This window comes from Triturus cristatus, chromosome 4_1 (genome assembly GCF_964204655.1).
Source record: "Triturus cristatus chromosome 4_1, aTriCri1.1, whole genome shotgun sequence".
NCBI classification, from domain to species: Eukaryota; Metazoa; Chordata; class Amphibia; order Caudata; family Salamandridae; genus Triturus; species Triturus cristatus.
Window position 1 is genome coordinate 201,705,231 of NC_140585.1, and position 21,662 is coordinate 201,726,892.

Genomic DNA, 21,662 nt, shown 5'->3' on the forward strand with positions numbered 1-21,662 from the left:
TTTTGAGATGTATTGTTCCAATGATCTATCTGCCATTAGTAATGACCAGTTGTTCTTGAGAATGGCATAAAGTTTATGTGACCAAGGATGGTAGTTGGTCACAAGTCTAACTAAAGACTTGGTGTCTTTCCTGTCTTTATATGGTATACTCTTAAGGGTGTCAGATCTATTCAGTCGTATGGCCCTATTTTTAGCTCTACAGATAGTTTTTCCTGAATAGCCCCTAGCATGAAATCTACATTCAATATCCTTCACTTGTTCAACGAAATCCTCTTCTCTGCTGCGATTTCTGCGTGCCCTCAGCATTTCACCGAAGGGTATAGCATTGATTTGGCTCTTCGGATGAGCACTATTGGCATGGAGCAAGGAATTGCACGCTGTGGTTTTTCGGTGCATTTTGCTATGTATTCTCCCCTCCTGATGGAAAAGTTCAAGGTCAAGAAAGATAATACTTTCCAAATCAGATGTCATGGTAAAAGTCATGTTGTAAATATTGGAATTCATATGCTGAAAGAATTCCTAAAGGTCCTCACTACTGCCAGTCCAGATGATTAGGCAGTCATCTATATATCTTCCACAATATAAAATGGAGTCATGCCATCTAGCACCCAAAGGGCCCAGATATGCTCCGCCTCGAACCATTCTTTAAAGAGACAAGCAAGAGACAGAGCAAACCTGGAACCCATCGCTACACCGCAGGTCTGCAGGTACCATACCTCATTGAAAAGAAAGGCATTGTTTTTTAAGATTAATGATTACGTTTCAATCAGCATCTCAGAATGCTCAAGGAGTTCTATCGGGCGTCGGTACAAGAAATGCTTCAAAGCCTGAATGCCATGTTCATGTGAGATATTAGTATACAATGAGACAACGTCCATTGTGACGAATCTCATGTCATGAACCCATGTGAGGTCATTAAGAATATTTAAAACATGTTTCGTATCCCTAATGTATGAGGGAAAGTTGTGTACATACCTTTGTAAAAAGGTGTCGACAAATTCCGCCATCCTTTCAGTTGGCCCTCCAATTCCAGAGATTATTAGCCTACCTGGCGGGTTACTGAGATTTTTATGGATTTTAGGAAGGGAATACATACAAGGATATCTAGGTTTATCCGTCTTGAGAAATAGAAATTCTTTGGGGGATAAAAGGCCACATTCCTGCCATTTAAGCAGTTTGAAGGAAAAAGTTTTGTGATTTGAAACATCGGATTGTTATCAATTTTTTTATACCAAATGTCATTAGTAAGTTGTGATAAGATCTCCATATCATATTTTGATCTGTCCATTATGACCATATTTCCTCCCTTATCGGCTTCTCTCACTATAAGGTCTGTATCTTTAGATAGATCTTTAAGTGCTTTCCGTTCATTAAAAGACAAATTGCATGATTTAGATGTATATTTAGTGGTAGTCATATGTTTATCCCACTTGTCTAAATCTAAATTGACTTGTTTATAAAAGAGATTGATATTGTTTCCACTAATAAGTTGAGGGGTCCAACGGGACTTATTTTTGAGACCACTATCAATGCTAAAGTTAGTCAAATGATTTAGATCAGAGGCCACATCACGAACATCAACTGGTGCATCAGCTTCCTCATTCAAAGATAAAAGTGTGGTGACATTGAGAACATCTTGAATTGACACATCTCCAGTAATCTCATCACATCCTCTAGAAACATTAGGCTTTGGGTTTTGCTCAAAAAACCTTTTTAATTTTAGTTGCCTTACAAATTTAAATACATCAATTCTAGTATCAGTAACATCATAAATTGAAGTTGGACAGAAATTCATCCCCTTTTGGAGTGCTGTAATAAGGTCTTTGGATAAGGTTTTACTCGATAGATTAACTACCTGAACATTTTTTATCTGTTCTGTACCTATTGTCTGTTCTTGTTCCAACATCCCAAATGTTGTTGGGGCCATTGATTGCATCCATGTCAGTCTTGTGCCACCACAGGCAAGTGAGCACATTTACCACAATCGCAAACATTACCACTCCATCAATGTGCAAGTGGTGTGCCTGGCAGATATGACCATCTTGGCTAATCTTCTTCCCTAGTGTGCATGGATTGTGGGTGAGTATGCCTAGTTGTGTGGCATGCTAGGTGTGTGACCTGCTGCCCTCAACCTCTGCGACGTTGAAATGTCTATTTGTGTTTGTCATACCTAGGTGACTCTGCATATCCCAACCGTCCCTGGTTGCTGAGCCCACTGCGGAATCCCAGGTCCTCGGCTGAAATACGCTACAATGAGGCCCATGGGGGGACACTTCGTGTGGTGGAGCGTGCTTTTGGTCTGCTCAAGTCACGTTTCTGCTGCCTGGACAAGATGGAGGTGCACTGGTATACTGGCCCAGGGAATTGTGTCAGATTGTAGTGGCATGCTGCATGCTCCACAACCTAGCCATTCGCAAGGTGGTTCCCCTGCTCCTGGATGATGGTGAGGACCCAAGGCCCCAGCCAGCAAACCAAGCCGTGTCCAGTGATGAGGACACTGGAGAGGAGGAAAGTGTTGACCTGCGTGAACAGCTCATCACCCACTACTTAACTTGACGGTGGGTGTCAATGTGCAACACACCCATTGTCTGCTGATATTGCTGTTGTAAATAAACCCAAATTCAAAACAAAGAAAGCACAACACTATTAATCAGAAACAGAAATCCAGAGAGGTCATTCTTCATGTCGATTAGCAGTCTTTATTCTCATAATACAAATCTCAAAATTCCCAGCACACGATTAGCCGACTCATGTTTCGTCTTTGCTCAGACTTTTTCAAGGCATGAACATCGGGAATAACACTCCAAAGTCAGAGTTACGCCACATCTAGTAATGCGTTACAGTGTATATATGCACGCCTAATCCGGATGTTATAGTGCAAACACCACAGCTCCAAATGACCCACACACGACCACAAACACAATCCTGGTAATCATCCCTTGTTAGAGAAATTTCAGTATGATTCAAAACTGAGTTTTCGAAGTCGTATGGCCATTAGAATCGAAAATACCCGGGCTTTAAAACCATCCGTGAATTGCTAGTTATCAAAGGATCCTCATTAACATCCATATTATAATTAAGACCATCACCTCGTAGTAAACCAACCCATCCTATTGTGTATTCCTGTGAATCACTATAATGACATCCGATCAAGAGGCTGGTAATAGTGCTCTTGTGAGAATAAACACCAAAGTAGCACTCCTATTACGGCTACTGCGGCACAACCATGATACATTGTGACTCAGAACTTTCAAACATCAAAGTCTCTCCCCAATCCATAAAGTCTCACAATCCATGAGAGATTAATTTGTTTGTACTTACCAGCCTCCACTCCCAGGCTACTCCTGTGAGACTCTCTGGATGCAGTATGGCAAGCACCTTCTCCTCCCATTGTGTGAATGGTTTTGGTGGAATGGGAGGGCCACCGCCAGTCCTCTGAGCCAGCTCACGGTTCTTGCTCCTCCTCTCCTTGACCACCCTCTTCAGATCATGCCAACGCTTCATGATCTCCTTTTTTGATCTTGGGGTGGTCCCTACTGCATTGACCGTTTGGACTATCCTTGCCCACATTTATGTCCTTGTGGCTAATGGTGTCTGTTGGACCAGGGTACCAAAAATATGTGGTTCCACTCTGACTATCTCATCTACCATGACCTTCAACTCACTCTCAGTGAATTTGGGCATTTTCTGTGTGGCCATGGTGTGTGGTATGCAAAGGGGTTGTGGGTGCAGGAGTGTGAGTGGTGGTTGTGGTTGTGCTGTGTATGGTGTGTGTTGGGCAGGGGGGTTAGTTGGGCTGGTGTGGAGGTGGTGGTGGTGCTGTGTGTGGTGTGGCTAGTGATGTTGTGTCCTTTGCCTCTCCGGTGAGCTGGGGGTATGTGTCCCTTCTGTCCTGGAGTATTGCAAAGGAATGTGGTCGGGGAAGGGGCTGGTTTTATACTCAGCTATGTGGGTGTGTCCAATTGGGGTGTTGCTGACAGGTGTGTTGTCCTGGGATTTGTATTTTTCTTTTTGCCATGTGTGTTTTGTGTATTTGGGGGGCATGGCTAGTTTTCTGTGTGCACTTATTGGCCTTCTTGTGGGTTTTTTGCTTGGTCCGCCATATTTTTTACAGATCGTCTGCCGCGATGGCTGTGCTTCAGCTCTTCCGCTGACTCTCCCATTCATCCCATTGTGCGACCGCGGCGGTCAGAGAGAGCGGTACGTACCGCAGGACCGTCGGGGATATCCTAATTTCCGCTATACTTGCGGCGGGTTGGTATTTTTCCACCGCGAATCCGACCGCCGCGGACGGATTTTGGCAATCTTCGCCTGCTACGGGTGGTTTTTCTTGGCCTGGTTCCGCCGCTGTTGGATTTTTTTCGGCAGTTGATCCGAATTTGGCCACCAGTTTTCCCACGGTGCCGGCGGGCGGTTGTTTTCTGCTTCCATTGCGGTCGGGGTAATTTTCCGCCCGCCATCCTAATGGACCTCTTAGTTTTCTATATTTAATGTACCAGACCATTGAAGAAGAAATATTTTCACAGTTATATATTTTAGAGAATGTATATTATTTCTATAAATCTTATGGACACTTAATTAATGGCACTGTCTTTATTTTGGGACAATGATTCATGTGTACTATTTTATATAAAAAAATATATATTAAATTATGTGTTTTTCAAAGTTACCCATCCTGTACTAAAATCTTGCTGAAAAGGCGAAAAAAGGAACTATTACACTTCTCCCTTTTTGCATTTATGAATTTATTCAGGGAAAATAGATATTAAATATAAAGCCTACTCCCATGAGACACATAAGACATGAGACACATAAATGTATCCAAAAAGTAATTAAAAATGTGAGTTTTTCCTTGATAGAAGAAAGACAAATCTTAACAGTTGGAATATCATCTTTTTCCAGTGGAAATGTTTATCTTTAAACATAAACTCTAAACAGATAGTGTTCAGAATTAAGCTCAGAAATATTAGAATAGAAGAAACTGTTATAAACTGACCTCATATTTAGGTGTATACATTCTCGCCTAGTTATACTGAACTGCGTTTATGCTATCTTCTAAGTAACCCACACTGCATGTTTTTACTTACTTTCACTTGCCTGGCCTAGCATGTTTTTCACCTCGGATTATTCTCACCTTTTACATCGTTGTGCCATACGTATACTCAGCTTTTGCTGGCGTCTAGGGTAATCACTCACACACATAATCCTGTCATGTTGCACTTACAGCAGTCCACACACTGCATTTTTTACTGTTGTTTGGGTTCTTGTACCCACTTCAACATGGCACACGTTTTCGCCTCACACTTCCGTACACGTTTGTAGTCCCTTCTCACTTTCCCAACACACCGTCTTTAACACTCAGGACACAACGCCCTCACATCGTTCCTCGCTACAGACTCGCTTGAACTCATAGCCCGGAGGTGTTAGTACACTCTGTACATGTTTTCAACGTTCAACCTTTTTCCTCAGCACTCTTCTCACTCGTTTGGCATGCCTGTTTCGGGGCAAACTTTGTTTATATAAGTATATCCTTAGCATTGTTTTTTTGCTGCACTTGAGGTTCTATTACAGGACCGGAGGCTTCGGATTATGCTTTTCCTTCTTTACTGCATAAATCACAGCAGCCAGTAAAACATACAATTTAGTAAAACAAACTACATTGTCCATGGTACTTTGCGTCAGCCACGCCTCCTTAGCCCTCCATAAGAGCCCTGGTTACTGTCCCATCATCCTCTATCTTTGCTGCTCACAGCAAGAGATAAGTACCCCTCACGCTGTATTATTATTTGAATACTGGATTGGTCATTATATGCCAGGGACGATAGAGCGCGCTGCGCTTCAGAAGTTATTGTCAATGTGCATGCATGGGTTTGTCTTACTTACGGTTTGCTGCCTCATTCAGCATTTTATAGAGGGCGTGTCACGCCGTAAGTGGGAGCTTTGCTCCGATCCCCAGCGCTGCTGGAATGGAGTTTTAAAAGACGCGCATTAGGCGCGGAGGTACCAAGCCGCTGGGCGTCGAGAAAGCGACCGGTTGGGTCGAAGCGCTTCAAGCGCCGGTGTTTTGGGCTTCCCTCATCGCCCTGGTGCACCGCAGGAGCCAGGGTGGTTCCCGTCCGACGTGTGCAGCCCACGCGATCTGATTTGGGCTGGTTTTGGACTTGTTTTGGGCTCACGTTGGGCTGCACACGCCGAGATTGGCCCGTTTTGCCATTTCTACTGCGTTTTGAACACAAACCGGTAGTAGGAAGGACGCCTGACTGGCTGAAAGAATCGTCGCCCTGCAGGAGTGAGCACACACTCCAGGAATAGCTTCTTTTCGGCTCCTGCGCCTATGTTAGGATGCAATAATCTGAATACAGCTTTTGCTGAGGGGGCTTGGTACAAATATTAACTTTTTTGTGTGCATGTGGGCTGCCCCCCCCCGTTTACTCCTCCAATATAAACTTTATGTCACTTGGCAAGCTTATCTGATATTAATTACTCTGCCCCACTGCATTATTATTATTACCATGGATGAGTGGGTGCGCTATGAGAATGAGGAGGATGTCTATTATGAGGGACAGCAGGAGACTGTCCTGGAAGATAATATAGTGGAGGCTCTGGACGCTTCCGTTCAATACTCGGTGAACAGGGCTCTAGCGACCACAGTTCCCAATACTGTGCAACAAGCATTGGCAGCTGCGCTCAAACCTATCACCAAGCAGCTTGAAAGTTTTGCCAAGCGTCATGGTTTTACTAAAGATAAACGTACTGCGCGCCCAACTACTGACGTAGTCAAAGCGCGTCGATGGCCACATGCTACCGCCCTGGATTCACTTCCGCCACCTGCAGGCGATCACGAATATTCCACGGGAGGCAAGGCAAAGAGTAAGCAAAAGGTCTATGTGGACTCCGATACCACGACCACTGATACCGATGCTACTACAACTGATGATGACGCCCCTCTCAAGAAGAAGACCAAAAAAGTGGCTTCTTCCACTCCGGAGACTCCAACCAATACTCCTTTCACCTTCAATCCTAGTGAAATAATACACCCCAGATCGTCGGACTGGGCTCCAGCGCCCGAGGTCATTGAATACTTGCATGAGAACGTCCGAAAAGGATTTGACAAAGAGGTCCGCAACCGACTTAGGTCGGAGTGCCCTCGACCAGACCTACCTGATAAAGTTGCAGAGACTCCCGAGATAGACGTAAGTCTACTTACTTTTCTAAAGAAGTTTGCCAGAGACCCCAAAAAAGGGATAGTTCGTGCCTGGAGAGGGTGTCAGGACAAGCTCCTTGACATAGTAGGACCCCTCGCAAAAATACTGGAGATGGCGCTGGTGGCCAAGGAAACAGCGAACCCGGTGGATCCGGATATCCTTGCAGGATGGACGCAGAGGGCCATTTGCCTGCTTGGCAATGCCAACTGTGCCATATCTACTGAACGACGTAAGTCCTTGCTCATGCGTATGGACACTAATCTTACCGATCTGGCAAATGCTGAAACCGGTCCCCTCGCAGAGGGCAACCTATTTGGAGACCGTTTTGTGAAGGATGTGTCAAAGTATGTGGGAACTTTTACATCCTTGGATAAGGCTCAATCAGAAATCAAGCGCGTGTTTACCCAAGGCCTTTTCAACAGGGCCGGACGAGGCAGGGGACGCTCGTCAGGCCATTTCGCTAATCAAGGTCCCCCCAGAGGTGACTACGGTCGCGGAAGAGGTGATTGGGACTCTACTAGAGGGGGAACCTTCTATCCCACTCGTCGTCGATTCAACAAACGCCGGTTCCAAGGAGGTGGCAACAGAGCGGGCTTTCAAGCACAGAACTCCGCAGGTAAGCGTGTCAGATTTGTCCCTTCTACATTTGGGGGGTCGCACTCAATTCTTTCTACACAATTGGCGCAACCTTACCCAGGATGAGTGGATAATTCAGACGGTTCAAGCGTTCCAACTGGAATTTTACGAGCCACCCTGTCAGGACACACTTCCAAATCCTCTCCGTTTTTCCCACCAAGAATACATTTTTATAGACAACGAAATAGAAGAATAGCTTCAAAAACACGCAATAGCTTTATGCAACAACAAGCCACACGGTTTTTGCAGCAATATTTTTCTGGTCCAGAAGAAAGATGGGGGTCACAGACTGGTCCTGAATTTGAGGGAATTCAACCACTACCTCGTTTACAAACATTTCAAAATGGAAGGGATCCACCTTTTGGCGGACCTGTTAAAGCAGGGGGATTGGCTGGTCAGACTAGATCTCAAGGATGCCTATCTGTCCATTCCCATTTTTCCTCCACACCGCCGTTTCCTGCAATTTCAATGGAACGGTCGGTGGTTCGAGTATTTGGCCCTTCCTTTCGGGCTTTCCTCGGCTCCTTGGTGTTTCACCAAGGTGATGAAGCCGGTGGTTGCACGTTTGCGGGAGCAGGGAATATGCTGGATTATCTACCTGGACGACATCCTGATAATGGCTCACAGTCCGGAATTGGTTTCACATCATCTCCAGATGACGATCTCTCTCCTGCAGAGTCTGGGGTTTGTAATCAACCATGCCAAATTGGCCCTGATCCTGTCTCAGACGATGAAGTTTCTGGGTTTTGTGATAGATTCCCAGACGGCCCAATTGCGTCTTCCCAAAATGAAGCTCAAGGACTTGAAGAAAGAGATAGTAGCAATTCTCAGCAAGCAGATGGTTTCTCTCAGGGTTATTGCCAGAGTAGTGGGGTTATTGGCATCATCCATTCAAGCGATTTTCCCGGGGCCACTACATTACAGAGCATTACAGAGGCTCAAGATTCAACACCTACAGAAGGGTCTGGCATACACAGACCTGGTTCCCCTGTCACAGGAAGTAAGCAACGAGGTGCAATGGTGGCTAGGCCACGTGGAGGCATGGAACGGGAGAGCCATTTTTGGCTCCCTACCCGAAGTGGTCATCGAGCCCGACGCCAGTCGTTGGGGTTGGGGCGTGCGCTGCGGCGATATCTCCACAGGCGGAAGGTGGTCTCCCCAGGAACTATCTCTACACGTAAATTGTCTGGAACTCCTAGCGGGTTCCTTTGCGATTCAAACCCTGTCCCCCAAGCAGACCTCCTGCTGCATCCTGCTACGGATGAACAATGTATCGGCAGTGAGATACATAAACAAATTGGGAGGGACGAGATCATCCCTGTTGGTGGAGATTGCCAAGGACTTCTGGCATGCTGCCTGAACCGCCAGATAACGGTAATAGCGGAATATATTCCGGGTCAGGCCAATCTAATAGCGGATTGGAATTCCAGGCATCTCAGGGACTACAGCGATTGGAAATTACTGCCGAGCATATTCCAATGGCTGCAGGATATTTGGGGTCTGTGTCAGAGTGATCTGTTTGCTTCCAGGCTGAATCGGCAGATTCACAACTTCTTCAGTTGGAGGCTGGACCCAGCAGCGAAAGCAACAGATGCGTTTCTTCAGGATTGGTCGGGGCAGTGAATTATGCATTCCCACCTTTCCTTCTCATCCTGAGAGTGGCCTCTCAGATTCTCAGACAACAAGCAGAGGTGATTTTAGTGACGCCACAATGGAGAGCGCAACCATGGTTCCTGATATTGTTGGAAATGAGCTGCGATCTTCCCAGGATGCTCCCATGGTCGGAGTACCTTCTCCTGGGACCTCACAGGGAGCGACATCCTCTGATCCTCTCGGAGCGGTTGACGCTGATGGCATGGCGACTTTCCGGCAACAGTGGGAAATGCCGGGATTTTCAGAGACAGCTTCAGCTTTCATCAAGCAAGCTTGGGCGCCTTCCACCAGGAAGCGATACTCTTCAGCCTGGACAGGCTGGATGGGTTGGTGCGTGGAATGGCACCTGGATCCCATGGGGGCAGGCTTACCCAATATTGTAAATTTCCTTTCAGAGAAGGCAGCAAGCGGGTTGGCTTATCGATCTGTAAATAACTTTCGATCAGCCATTTCGGTAGGACATAATTCAATGGGAAACCGGTTGGTATGCATACTATGGTTTGTAAACTTCTTAAAGGCATAAGGATAGCGAATCCTCCCACACCTAAGTATTCAGGCTTATGGGATGTTTCTTTAGTCATTTCTCTTTTCAATAGTTGGCCAATGAATAATCTATTATCACGAAAACAGTTGTTTGCAAAACTAGCAATGCTTTTATGTTTGTCAGCTTGCAGGCGTTCATCGGATGTGCGGGCATTGGAAATTACAGATAGAGTATTTACTCCGGAAGGGGTTTCTTTTACTACTACAGGCCGTACCAAGACTCTCTCCAGGCATATAGAGTATAATGTTTTTTCCAGCAATGAGAAATTATGTGTTGTCCAATGCTTGAAAACTTATGAGGATTGTACTCGATTATTGAGACCTGAATGCTCTACTCAACTTTTGATTGCTTTGCAAAAACCTTTTAAACCAGTGTCTGCTGCAACCATAGCCAGATGGCTTTGTAATATCATGAAGGAAGCTGGTGTTGATATTCAAATGTTTGGTGCACATTCTGTGCGTGGTGCCATGGCATCAAAGTCATTTATGTTAGGATCTAGCATTCAAGACATTATGCGTTGTGCTGATTGGTCATCTGAATCAACTTTCAAACAATTTTATTATAAACCGGTGGGAGATATAACATCTGTTGTTTTTAATAAGCGTTAAACTAGCATAATCCGAAGCCTCCGGTCCTGTAATAGAATAAAAAATTAGCTAGCATTCGCGCCAAGAATTTTCAATTCTATTAAGGACACGGAGGTGAGGATTATCCCTGTTCATGCTTACCCACCCGTTGATATTGTACTAAATTATAGTAATATGCAGAAATTACGGGTTGTTCATGTTTGTTTTCCCTAGGCGCAGACAAGAAGTCTGAATAAGAGATGTCTTCAAGTTGAAGCCTTTCGATAGAATTTGGTTTCCTGTTAACTTCCATGTTGGAGGATGTTCGTGAATATTATTGATTTAGTGGACTTTTATATAATTCGAGCAAAGAGAGAGGAAGATGGGACAGTAACCAGGGCTCTTATGGAGAGCTAAGGAGGCGTGGCTGACACAAAGTACCATGGACAATGTAGTTTGTTTTACTAAATTGTATGTTTTACTGGCTGCTGTGATTTATGCAGTAAAGAAGGAGAAGCATAATCCTCGCCTCCGTGTCCTTAATAGAATTGAAAATTCTTGGCGCGAATGCTAGCTAATTTTTGATTCTGTACGTGTTCTCACATACCACCGGCGGTCTACAACTTCTGGCGCTTTTTCCTGCGCGTTGACATCCGCATGCACCTCAGATCCTCTTTCGTGTCTAGAGGCCTGGCATTAAGCTTTGTTGACTGCCTTTAGCGGTTTAACTTCACTACTTCATTTGATTATCACCAGACTGCATGTTTATTGCACGTACCGTTATCACACCTACCGACACACGTTTGATCTACTTACGTTCATCTATGTTTTAATGACATCATCCCACAGACTAACCAGTGGCCAGGCCGGTACTTTGAAAACTTCTGGGCATTGTTTTCCGATGTTTTTATTTATCAGAATCTCCTCACTCGGGTTTCCTCTAACTTATACCTGAAAACATGGTGAGGGCTGCTTATCCACTCATGAGTGGCGTCCTCTTTGATATGTTTATTCTACAGATTTTCTCCCCTGATGAAGGGCAAACCTAGCCCGAAATGCATGGGGAGACACGTTTGAATATGTATAATGGTAAAATGTATATTTGAAGTTATTCATCCTCGATCTGAACGTATATTATCGATAGAAGAATCAACACCTTACAAGAATCACCATTGCAAGTGAAATGGCATCAGTCTTTGTATCATATCAAATGTTGACCTATGTTATTTAGCTGATTTTATCTACATTTATCAGAAGGTCCATGGGGAGAACCATCCACCCTTTTGACCAATATCGCTGGCACAATATTCTCTAAATATATCATCTACAATAAGGGTTCTCATTATGAGTAGCAAGAAACAGATTGCACTATGGATTGCACCCAATGAAATCCACCACTGCAGAGCTTGGAATTCACCTGGTGCAGTATGTACAAAAGCTACAAAATTCTTTATTGTGTGATTAATTAAAATCATTACAGTAGAAAAAATAAATTAAAAAGCAATCTTATGTTGAAAATACACATGAATTATGATTAGACAGGGTAAAGGCATTAAAAATACATATGAAATTCCATTTCTGTGCGAGGATTAAAATACAGTAAAAGAACCTGAACGTTCGAAATCAACACTTGTCAGACTCCACCCTCAATACCTTAAAGCACATAACTGGTCTGCTCTAGAGGTACAATAGTCTGCATATAAAATTTTGGGCGGAGCTTCACAGTTAAAGGTTATGTGGCTAAATCTACCTTTGATTATAGCCTACTTGATGGAATCGTCACTTAGTATTTTATTTTAACCTGGCTTTTGCTATATTCATAAACCTAGTGCAGTGAACATCCTCTTATAACAGATTTGGGGAAATAAACTGCTGATGTTAGTGTTTATCATATCAAAATATGTACTGTCCGGAAAGTTACTATTGCTTTGTCTCATATTATATTCCGGCTGATTTGACCTACCAAAGTTTAATATTGTATGCCAACTTAATTAAACCCAGTACTAAGGGTGGTGGCGATATATTCATATAAGTAGCACTTCCGATCCCTAGGCAAACAGGGATTTCCACAAGGGTCAGAATGACCAGACTACTCAAAATGAAGGCTTACACATCTAAAACATTTGCAGCAGGAAAGATCCCTAAACCCTCTTTTCCAATCATATATAATTGCCAAATTTTTATAGCAATGTTACTGGCCAAATGTACTGCAAAACGAACCATTCGTCACGCATATATCAAAGATTTTGGAGGTAGAGGACTAGCCACCTTACAGCATAGTCATCATTCCAGCATTGGCTGTGTTTCATGGTACAACTGTTTCCTTGGTAAAACCCACCAACACGCAATTTGTAGTTATGGTCACTGTGCAAGTTCAAATTTATTGTTTGATTACTAAAAACCATAACAAAATATTAAAACCATGTGACTCATGAATACATATACAAAGATTTAAAAGGAAGCGAAAAAGAACCCTAGTTAGCGCAGGAACAGTGCAGGTTTTCCAGTGCAAGGCTTTTCCAGCGTTGGCCCTGCCTTGGACGGACCATTTTATGGTGCCTGCCCAGTGGCAGTTTGATGTTCCAGTCATATCGGCTCCCAGGGTATACACGGTGGAAAGAGCTTGGTCGAGACTCTCAGTGGATACCTGGGCGGCCCATTTGGAGGCGTCCCGGCCTTCCCTTGGGTCTAATCCGTTAGTCGCCGATGAGAGGCTAAATATCTGGCTGACCAACTCGCTTGATGCTCTCCTCCCTAAGAAGAAACAACTCTCTATGGGTAAGAGAGTGGGATCGGCGCCCTGGTACACATCAGAGTTGAGAACTTTGAGAAGGGGCTGCAAGAAATTGGAACGATCTTGGAGGAAAGATTGGAGCGAAGCAATCCGGAGAGAATACCGGGCGGCTCTTAGCACTTATAAATCCGCTATTCGGGTGGCTAAATCTGTATTCTTTGAGGAGAGAATAGGCTCGGCGGCCAACTCCTCAAAAGAATCGTTTAGGGTTATCAAGGAACTTCTAAAAGCCCCCGAACCTCCAGTCCTCCATGCTGACCCTCTTGGAAAATGCTCCGAACTTGCCTCCTTCTTTAAAACTAAAATAGATAACATCCTTTCATCACTCCCTCGGTTAGACGAGGAGACTTCCTCTGATGGAAAGTTGGAGTTTCTGCCCAGGGCGCGGACAGCGGAGTTGGCCTCCTTTGGATCGGTCACTGAGGAAGAAGTTCTCACAGTTTTGACGACCATGAAAAGTGGTTCGCCTAAAGACCCTGCACCAATGAAATATCTTAAGCAGGTGGCCTCTATCATCGGTGGTCCAGTGACGGATTTGATAAATCTATCTTTTGCCCAAGGAGTAGTGCCCCCGAGTTGGAAGGGAGCGGTTGTCAAGGCTCTCTTAAAGAAGCCTAACTTGGACCCCGCTGACCTTGCCAGCTTCAGGCCTATCTCCCTGCTCCCCGGCTTTAGCAAGGTAGCGGAGAAGTTGGTCAATCGGCCCCTCTCGGGCTTCCTGGAGTCCAACTTTCTTCTGGGTGACTCCCAAACGGGTTTTCGTCCCGGTCAGGGGACCGATACTGCCCTGCTGGCAGTTGTGGAGAATGCCAGGAGCATTCTGGACACAGGGGGATCAGTGGCAGTGATCCTCCTTGACCTCAGTGCGGCATTTGACACTGTGGATCATCAAGTGCTTCTCCAACGACTGTCGGGGGTGGGGGTCTCCGGGCTGGCCCTGAAGTTGTTTCTCTTCCTTTTTGGCTGGCCGAACGTTTGAGGTGTGGGAAGGCCATATGAAATCGTCATCGGTTTCTCTCCAGTGTGGTGTGCCACAGGGCTCATCGCTGAGCCCCACCTTATTTAACATTTATATGGCTCCCCTGGAGAATGAGATACTGCCCCTGAGTATCAAGATTATCAGCTATGCTGATGATACTCAGCTGGTGGTAGGCCTCCCCCAGTCATCTTACCATCCCGATCAGCTGCATACCTGCTTGGATAAGATCTTCAAGTGGATGTGTAGCTCAGCACTCAAGCTTAACGGCTCCAAAACGGAATTGATGATATTGGGGAATTCCCCTCCTACCCTGCCTCCGAGTAGCTGGCCTAGTTGCCTGGGAGCGGCTCCCACCCCCAAACAGGAGATCAAGAGTCTGGGGGTGTGGCTGGAGCAGGACCTTACCTTTAAGACTCACGCTAAAAAGACCGCAGGCGTGTGTTTTGGTCTGCTCCGTTCAGCCCGGAAGATTTTACCTCTCCTCCCAGTGGTCTCTAGGAGGTTACTTGTTCAGGGACTCATCATCTCCCGGCTGGACTTCAGTAACGCGTTGTTTCTGGGGGCCCCAGAGTCCACCCTAAATAAATTACAGCAAGTGCAGAACGCGGCCGCCAGGCTCCTGATGGATCTCCCCAGGCGTCAGTCTGCTCGTCCTGCGCTGAAGGCGCTGCACTGGCTTCCCGTTAGGGAGAGGGTGAAATTTAAGGCACTCTGCATGGCCCATAAAATCTTGCAGGGGAAAGGCCCTCCTATCCTTCGGGATATGGTGCAACCTTATAAGGCCTCTCGTTCCCTTCGTTCAGAGCATCAACATCTGCTGCAGGTCATGAGAGTAAGGAAGGCAAGAACTGGGGGTAGAAGGTTTTCCATCAATGTGGCCATTCTGTGGAATTCCCTTCCACTGCACTTACGCTTGGAATCAGATTTCCTACGCTTCCGCAAGTTGTTAAAAACTCACCTGTTTTGTTTCCTGCTTAATACCGGTGCCTCATGTCATGGCGTTTCTTTCTGGATGAGCGCGGGGATGCCCAAGGGTAACCAGGCGCGTTATAAAACTCACTAATAATAATAATAATAATAATAATAATAATAATCTTGCGATAAAAGTGGGTTGAAAAATTGTCCGACTGTGCATTTGTCTTTTACGGCTCAGGCTCATTAAATAACACAACTGTCATGGAGTGATTTTAAGAAAATTTAGAAAAACGGACAAATAAATATGGCAGCTGGTTTTCAAATTCTGAAAACAGTGTCCGTGTCGGCCTGGCGGAGGGAGAAAGTGGCCGCTAGAGTTTTTAATACAAAGAGATGACAAGACCAACCGGCAGAATAATTGTTGCCTTCTCTTTCCCCAGCACTTTAGCAGCTCTGATGACAAATTTGGTGAACCGAATGTTCAGATTTGTATTTTCTTGGTTCATAGCTGCTATTACGGCCTGGCGACATGTGCGAGCTCCTAGTTTGTTCCACTCCGCTCGCAATAAAGTCCTGTCATTTAGCAAAGCTGGGCATGCGCAGGCTATGTGCGCCAAGCTTTCGGAGTGGTAGCTGCATTCCCTGCATTCGATGTTGAGACTGAGGCGCCGCTATTGCGGCAAATACTCGCCTAGCCTAAGGGCTATGAATTTGACGTTCCAAAAGAGGGAGTATGTGTTTGATAAGTAGGATGACTCAACCCCTGGTTTATAATCGGAGACAACGGCCCAGGCATATTTTCTTCTGGGTAATTTTGCCCTGTCGGAGTGGAAAGACCAGAGCCGAACGCTTCGCTTGAATATGGTTTTCAATGCCTGTTGTGGTGGGTTTGTTCCCCAATATTCCGTGACTCCGAGTAGCTGTAGAGAGCGGGCCAAGTGTTGCCAATATTTTTGGCTAAATGCGCTGGTTGATATTTCATTCCAGAGTTTGGACTCAAGGCTGCCATCCCGGAAGTTGCGTAGTCTAATGCAGAGCTTGATAAAAGCACCGGCCTCAACGCCATTGTGATCTAATAGGCCGAGTTCTAATCTGACTTGGGCCGGAGAAGAAGACCTCGACAGGTGCCATGCTCGCTTAAAGATTCTGGTGGTTCATTTATTTAATAAGGTGTTTGTTGAGCCCATCATAATCTCATTTCCGTATGATAAGGAATTGGTGATCTTGCCTTCATCACCTTAAGCAGAGAGGTTAGGCTTGGCCCTAGTAAATGTTTTGAATGTTTTGCGGACGCAACCTCAAGCGATAATGCTTTAGCCTTGACGGGGTCTTTTTGTTTGACGAAGGAACCTCTGGGGTCAAGGAAAATTCCCAAATATTTATATTGTGGCACTGTATCGATGCTTTTATTGTTGAAAACCTGACCTGCTTTTCCGCTGCTTCTGTTTGCTGAAATGAATTATTTTTGTTTTTGACAGATTCAATTCAAGAGCATTGTCAGCTGTGTTAGAAAGGAGTTCGTCAAGAAGCCTCTGCAGGCCTACCTTTGTGTGGCTCAGTAGCACAAGGTCGTCAGAATATAACAGATTGCTGATGCAGGTTCCATCCAGTTGGGGCGGGTGAGAGTAACCCTTGTCAAGTATGGAAGATAGATCTGAGATAAACAGGTTAAAAAGAAGGTGCGCCAAGATGCAGCCTTGTTTGACACCGCTTCCTGTTTGGATCATTTTGGAAACATGGGACCCGTCGCCCAACTTTATCCTTATCCATGTCTGTGTGTGGAGTTGGATTATGGCTTGTAAGAGGGCGGGGGATATACCCCAGCGGTCTAATTTTTGCCATAGGCGGCCGTGTGGCACCCGATCAAAAGCCGCCTTAAAGTCGATGAAGCAGCAATATAGTTGAATACGATGAACGTTTGCCTTCGCCATCAAAACAGTTAATGTCAATAGGTTGCTGGTTGTGTCTGAATTAGCTACGAAGCCGGTTTGGTTGAAGGGGAGACGCTGTGTTGATTTCGCCCAGGTTGACAGTTCGTATTTGGATTCGATATCAAGAAGGGCTATCATTCTGTAACTTTTTGGAACATCTCTTTTACCACTTTTGTAGATCGGCTGAATGATGGCACCTTTCCAGGAATCCGGGCTGTGGTCATTGAGCCTGCAATGTGGGAACAGTGGTGCAAGGAGACCTGACCACAGCGTTTCCTCTGACTTGAACAGTCCCTGAGATAGACCATTGGGGCCGGGGGCTCCGTCTGACCTGCCTTTCCCAATTGTCCTGGCAATGGTGTTTATTAAAACTCTGTGTGTCGTAAAGATCTCTGGGGTTGAATCGTTGCGTAGCTCCTTTCTCATAATTATGGGTGAATCCAGGATGCTTTCAACTGTAGTTGTGGACCGGGTGCTGCCTGTGCAGTGGTTTCCGGTGAGTGATGGCCAAAGTTTGCAAGTCGAACGGGGTGCTCTGTCCTGCTTATATGTTCTCTGAAGTGATTAAATAGAAATTCAGTCCAGTCGTCAGCACTTATGTTTGCGCTGCTTTGTCCTCTGCCTCCTAATGGGCCACTGTTCACAGGGGACCAAAATAACTTTGTATTGGACCTTTTGCTGGCGCAGACTAACTTCGACCAGAACTGGTCTGATGCCGATTGTTTGTCTCTGTGCACGGATGTCTTAAAAGCTTTTTGAGCTTGCTTGTAGTGGTTGAATAAAATTATGTTTTCAGTGCTTTTTCTGGCCCGGTGTAGGGCAGCATTTCTTAGGGATTTTAACGTTTTTGTTGCTGGTGAAATGCGAGACTTAGATGGAAATTCATTTAATAAACTGTTCACCAGTGCTTCCCAGCCGTCTATAATAGCCAGCAGACGGCCTTTCCGCCTGCCGAGGTCCCCCCCACCATCGTAATGTGGTGGGGGGAAATGGGAGGTGGGCAGTGAATTTTGGCCAGTGGATCGCCACCGCCATGCGGGCAGTGGCTATCCACCCGCCAACATAATCGACCCCATAATTCTTATTTATCTGTCTATGTGGTGGGGTTCTACCTAATTTCACTAATAGGGTTCATAATGAGATACTAGAAGAGTATCCAGAGGGGTGGTAAGCTGAGGTTCCATTATCAGCAAAGGAACCTTGTTTGTTTGGCGTCTTTGCTTCAAATCAGATTCACCACTAGTTCCACATTTCTTTTCTCAGACAAAGAAATGAAAAAAAATTGACATGGTCAGAGAGAGCACACATGAAAAAGGACACTTATTAGATGCCATCTTCTCCAATGAACCCAAGTTAGTGGTAGGGTCAACCATGCCAGTGCCATGGACTGATCACTATTTCATCCCTTTCACACTGGATAACCCCCAGGCACAGCACATAGGTGATAAACTAACCAAGACTAGGAATAAATGGCCTAGATTGTTAAAGGATACCATGTTAAATGATCTAGAAGCCTAGGCCCCAGGCATAACAGACAACCTAGAAAAGTCTGATAAGAGGTGGACAGAATGGATTAATAATGTAGCAGCCCAATACCTGCAAAGAACCAGACCAAACAATCAACCATCTAGGAAAAAAGCAGCCTGGTTCAACAATAACCTAATACAGATAAAAAAAGGCCTGTAAAAACTGGAAAGACTTTGGAGAAAAAAGTTATGACCCCGCTATAAAAAGCCAATACAAGACAGCTATCAGACAGTATCATAATGAAATGCTCCAAGCCCAAGCCAAATTTTTTCGAAGTAAAAATTAACTCAGCAGGTAACTGGGCTAGAGAGCTTTTTAAGATAGTGTGCTCACTCACTTCCCCTGAGCAGGAAACAAACATTCCCAATTCATCCAAGGAGAGATGTAATAGGATGGCAAACTTTTTAAAGAATGAAGTAAAAATCATATACAATTCCCTGCTAGGAAACAATTGCCCAAATCAGGGTGAGATTCAACTGAGCAACACAGATGACATGGAAAGGAATACAGGGATGAGATTAGACCACTTAAAACATAAGTGAGGAAGCTATGACCTCCATCTTGACAAAGATTACATCTGGATTCCCCCTAGACCTGATGCCGCCAGACATCTTGAGGCAAGGAGGTAAAAAAAACATATCAACAACCACAGCACTTATATCACTCTCCCTGACACAAGGGACTGTCCCCCAATCCTGGAAACATGCTACTATCCGTCCGCTGCTAAAAAAAGCCCCAGCTAGACCCAGCAGAACTAGGGAATTACTGACCCATCTCACTCCTGCCACTACTAGGCAAAATAACCCAAATATATGTTAATCAGGCTCTGTCCCAATACATAGAGGATAATTAGATACTGCATGCCACTCAAATGGGATTTCGATCCCAACACAGCACAGAGTCAGCTCTGTTGGTGGCAACAGAGGAATTGAAGGGAATCCTAGACCAGGGAAGTTCAGGAGCTATTCTGCTCCTGGACCTCAGCGCCGCCTTTGATGCGGTGAATGATACGCAGGCTAAAGGAAGCCGGTGTCACAGACTCTGCCCTAAAGTGGATAACCTAATTCCTAGAAAACAGATCCTTCCAGCTAATGGAAGGTGAGCTTTACTCTGATATCCTCCAACTGGCGTGTGGAGCCCAACACTATTCAATCTATATATGCTACCACTAGCCACTAGCCAAGATAGTGCAGCAATTTGGATTGTCAATAGTGACATACGTGGATGGCACCCAGCTGATATTATCTGTGATGGAGGGCCCCCAATCTAGACACCACAACTTGGCACCATGCATGATGCAAGTTGCCGACTGGATGAACAAGGGGTGCCTAAAAAGAGCTCATGTTCCTGGGTAATAGGGAGATCCCAAGAAACACGATTAGCTGGCCTCCAGAACTAGGAGATCCCCGGTCCCAAAGACAGAGTTAAAGAATCTGGGAATCTGGTTGGACAAAAATCTGTCCGTGGAGATTCAAGCCAGAAAAATATCAGACTCATGCTTCGGAGCACTGCGAATGCTACGGAAGATCCTACCGCTCATTCCTGAAACCACTCAGAGAACAGTGATACAGGCCCTAGTACTGTCACGGCTGGACTATGGCAACTCCCTGTATCTTGGCGCACGCAAATACCTCATAAACAGATTATAAGTGGCAGAAAACACAGCAGCTAGGATTCTACTCCGCATCCCGAGACAGCAGTCAGCTAGGGCAGCCCTGAAGACACTACACTGGCTCCCAATAAAGGCCAGAATAGAGTTCAAATCACTCTGCATCGCTCATAGGGCCATGAATGATAAAGGCCTGACTTTAATTTAAAAACTTGCACACATTACATCCCAGGTAGGCACCTTAGATCCTCCATAGATCTACTCATGAAACAGACCAGGATAAAGAGAGCCAGATGGGGAGGTACATCCTTCTCGTATCTGACCCCGGTACTATGGAACTCCCTGCCTAGGGAAACACGCATGCTAACTGATGAACTGGCATTCAGAAAAAAGGCCAAAACATGGCTCTTCCCGTAATCCTCTATGCAACCTCTGCCAATTCTCTCAGCGCTGGGAAGCCCTCGGGCAGCTATGCGCTTTACAAATCCATAAACATAAACATAGCATCTGACATCTTGGTGCTTCAAAGATAACACCACAATTGGTGTTCTCATGAGAATTCGCAAAAGCGCTTGAGCAGGCTTGGTGCTACATAGTAAAAACCATTTAAGAGCAAGGCAGATAAGTTAAAGTGAAACACAACAGCAAACCATATTTCTATTGTATATTTGTAAGGACCTATTACAAATACTACTTTCCAAAGTAAAATAGTTTACAGAGTAAACAATTAACAACATTTAACCGATATGCAAACAAAAGAAAATAAGGATTCCTTGATGAATGATTTTTCTATTATAAAACAGTCCAACTATCCAACATTGGGTATCGAATAAAAACATACACATAGAATGTTCAGCATATATCCATATAGATATTTCAGCAGCTACAAAGTATTTGGAGTTTAGAAAGGAGGTTTATAATGTGAGGTTGTTTGGTCTGTGATAGCCCCACTTTAAGCAAATGTAGTGCTCTTTCTGTAGCTAGTTTCATAAAAATGTACTCACCATCGTTGAAACGCCAAATACCAACACAGTTTTCATCGTTGTTAAAGTTGTTAGGCTCGCCAACACCAAATAGCTTAACATTCATTTTAGATCCATCAGTAAAAATGAAATTCCCTTCCTTAGAAAAAAAAAAAGCAAATTAATGTGATGAATGAACCACACATCATAGATTAACATAGTATCAGTTAAAATGCATTAGCTTAGAATAAAAGAAAATGCTACTGGAATCTAGCTATACCTGCCTGGACCATGAGTGTGAACCCGGTGCTGGGTTGCATGTGTTGCTGGCCTGGCAATAC

At 44.9% G+C, this 21,662-nt stretch overlaps 1 protein-coding gene across 2 annotated transcripts in view; it reads right to left on the reverse strand.

Moving 5' to 3' along the window:
• The window catches only part of LOC146854034 (C-type lectin lectoxin-Enh4-like), a 138,741-nt gene that overhangs the window by 36,685 nt on the left and 80,394 nt on the right, over positions 1 to 21,662 (reverse strand). For both annotated transcript variants that reach the window (XM_085651886.1, XM_085651887.1), the window contains exon 5: positions 21,364 to 21,481. In XM_085651886.1, coding sequence (XP_085508012.1) covers positions 21,364 to 21,481 — 118 coding nt within the window. The remainder of the gene's footprint in view (positions 1 to 21,363; positions 21,482 to 21,662) is intronic.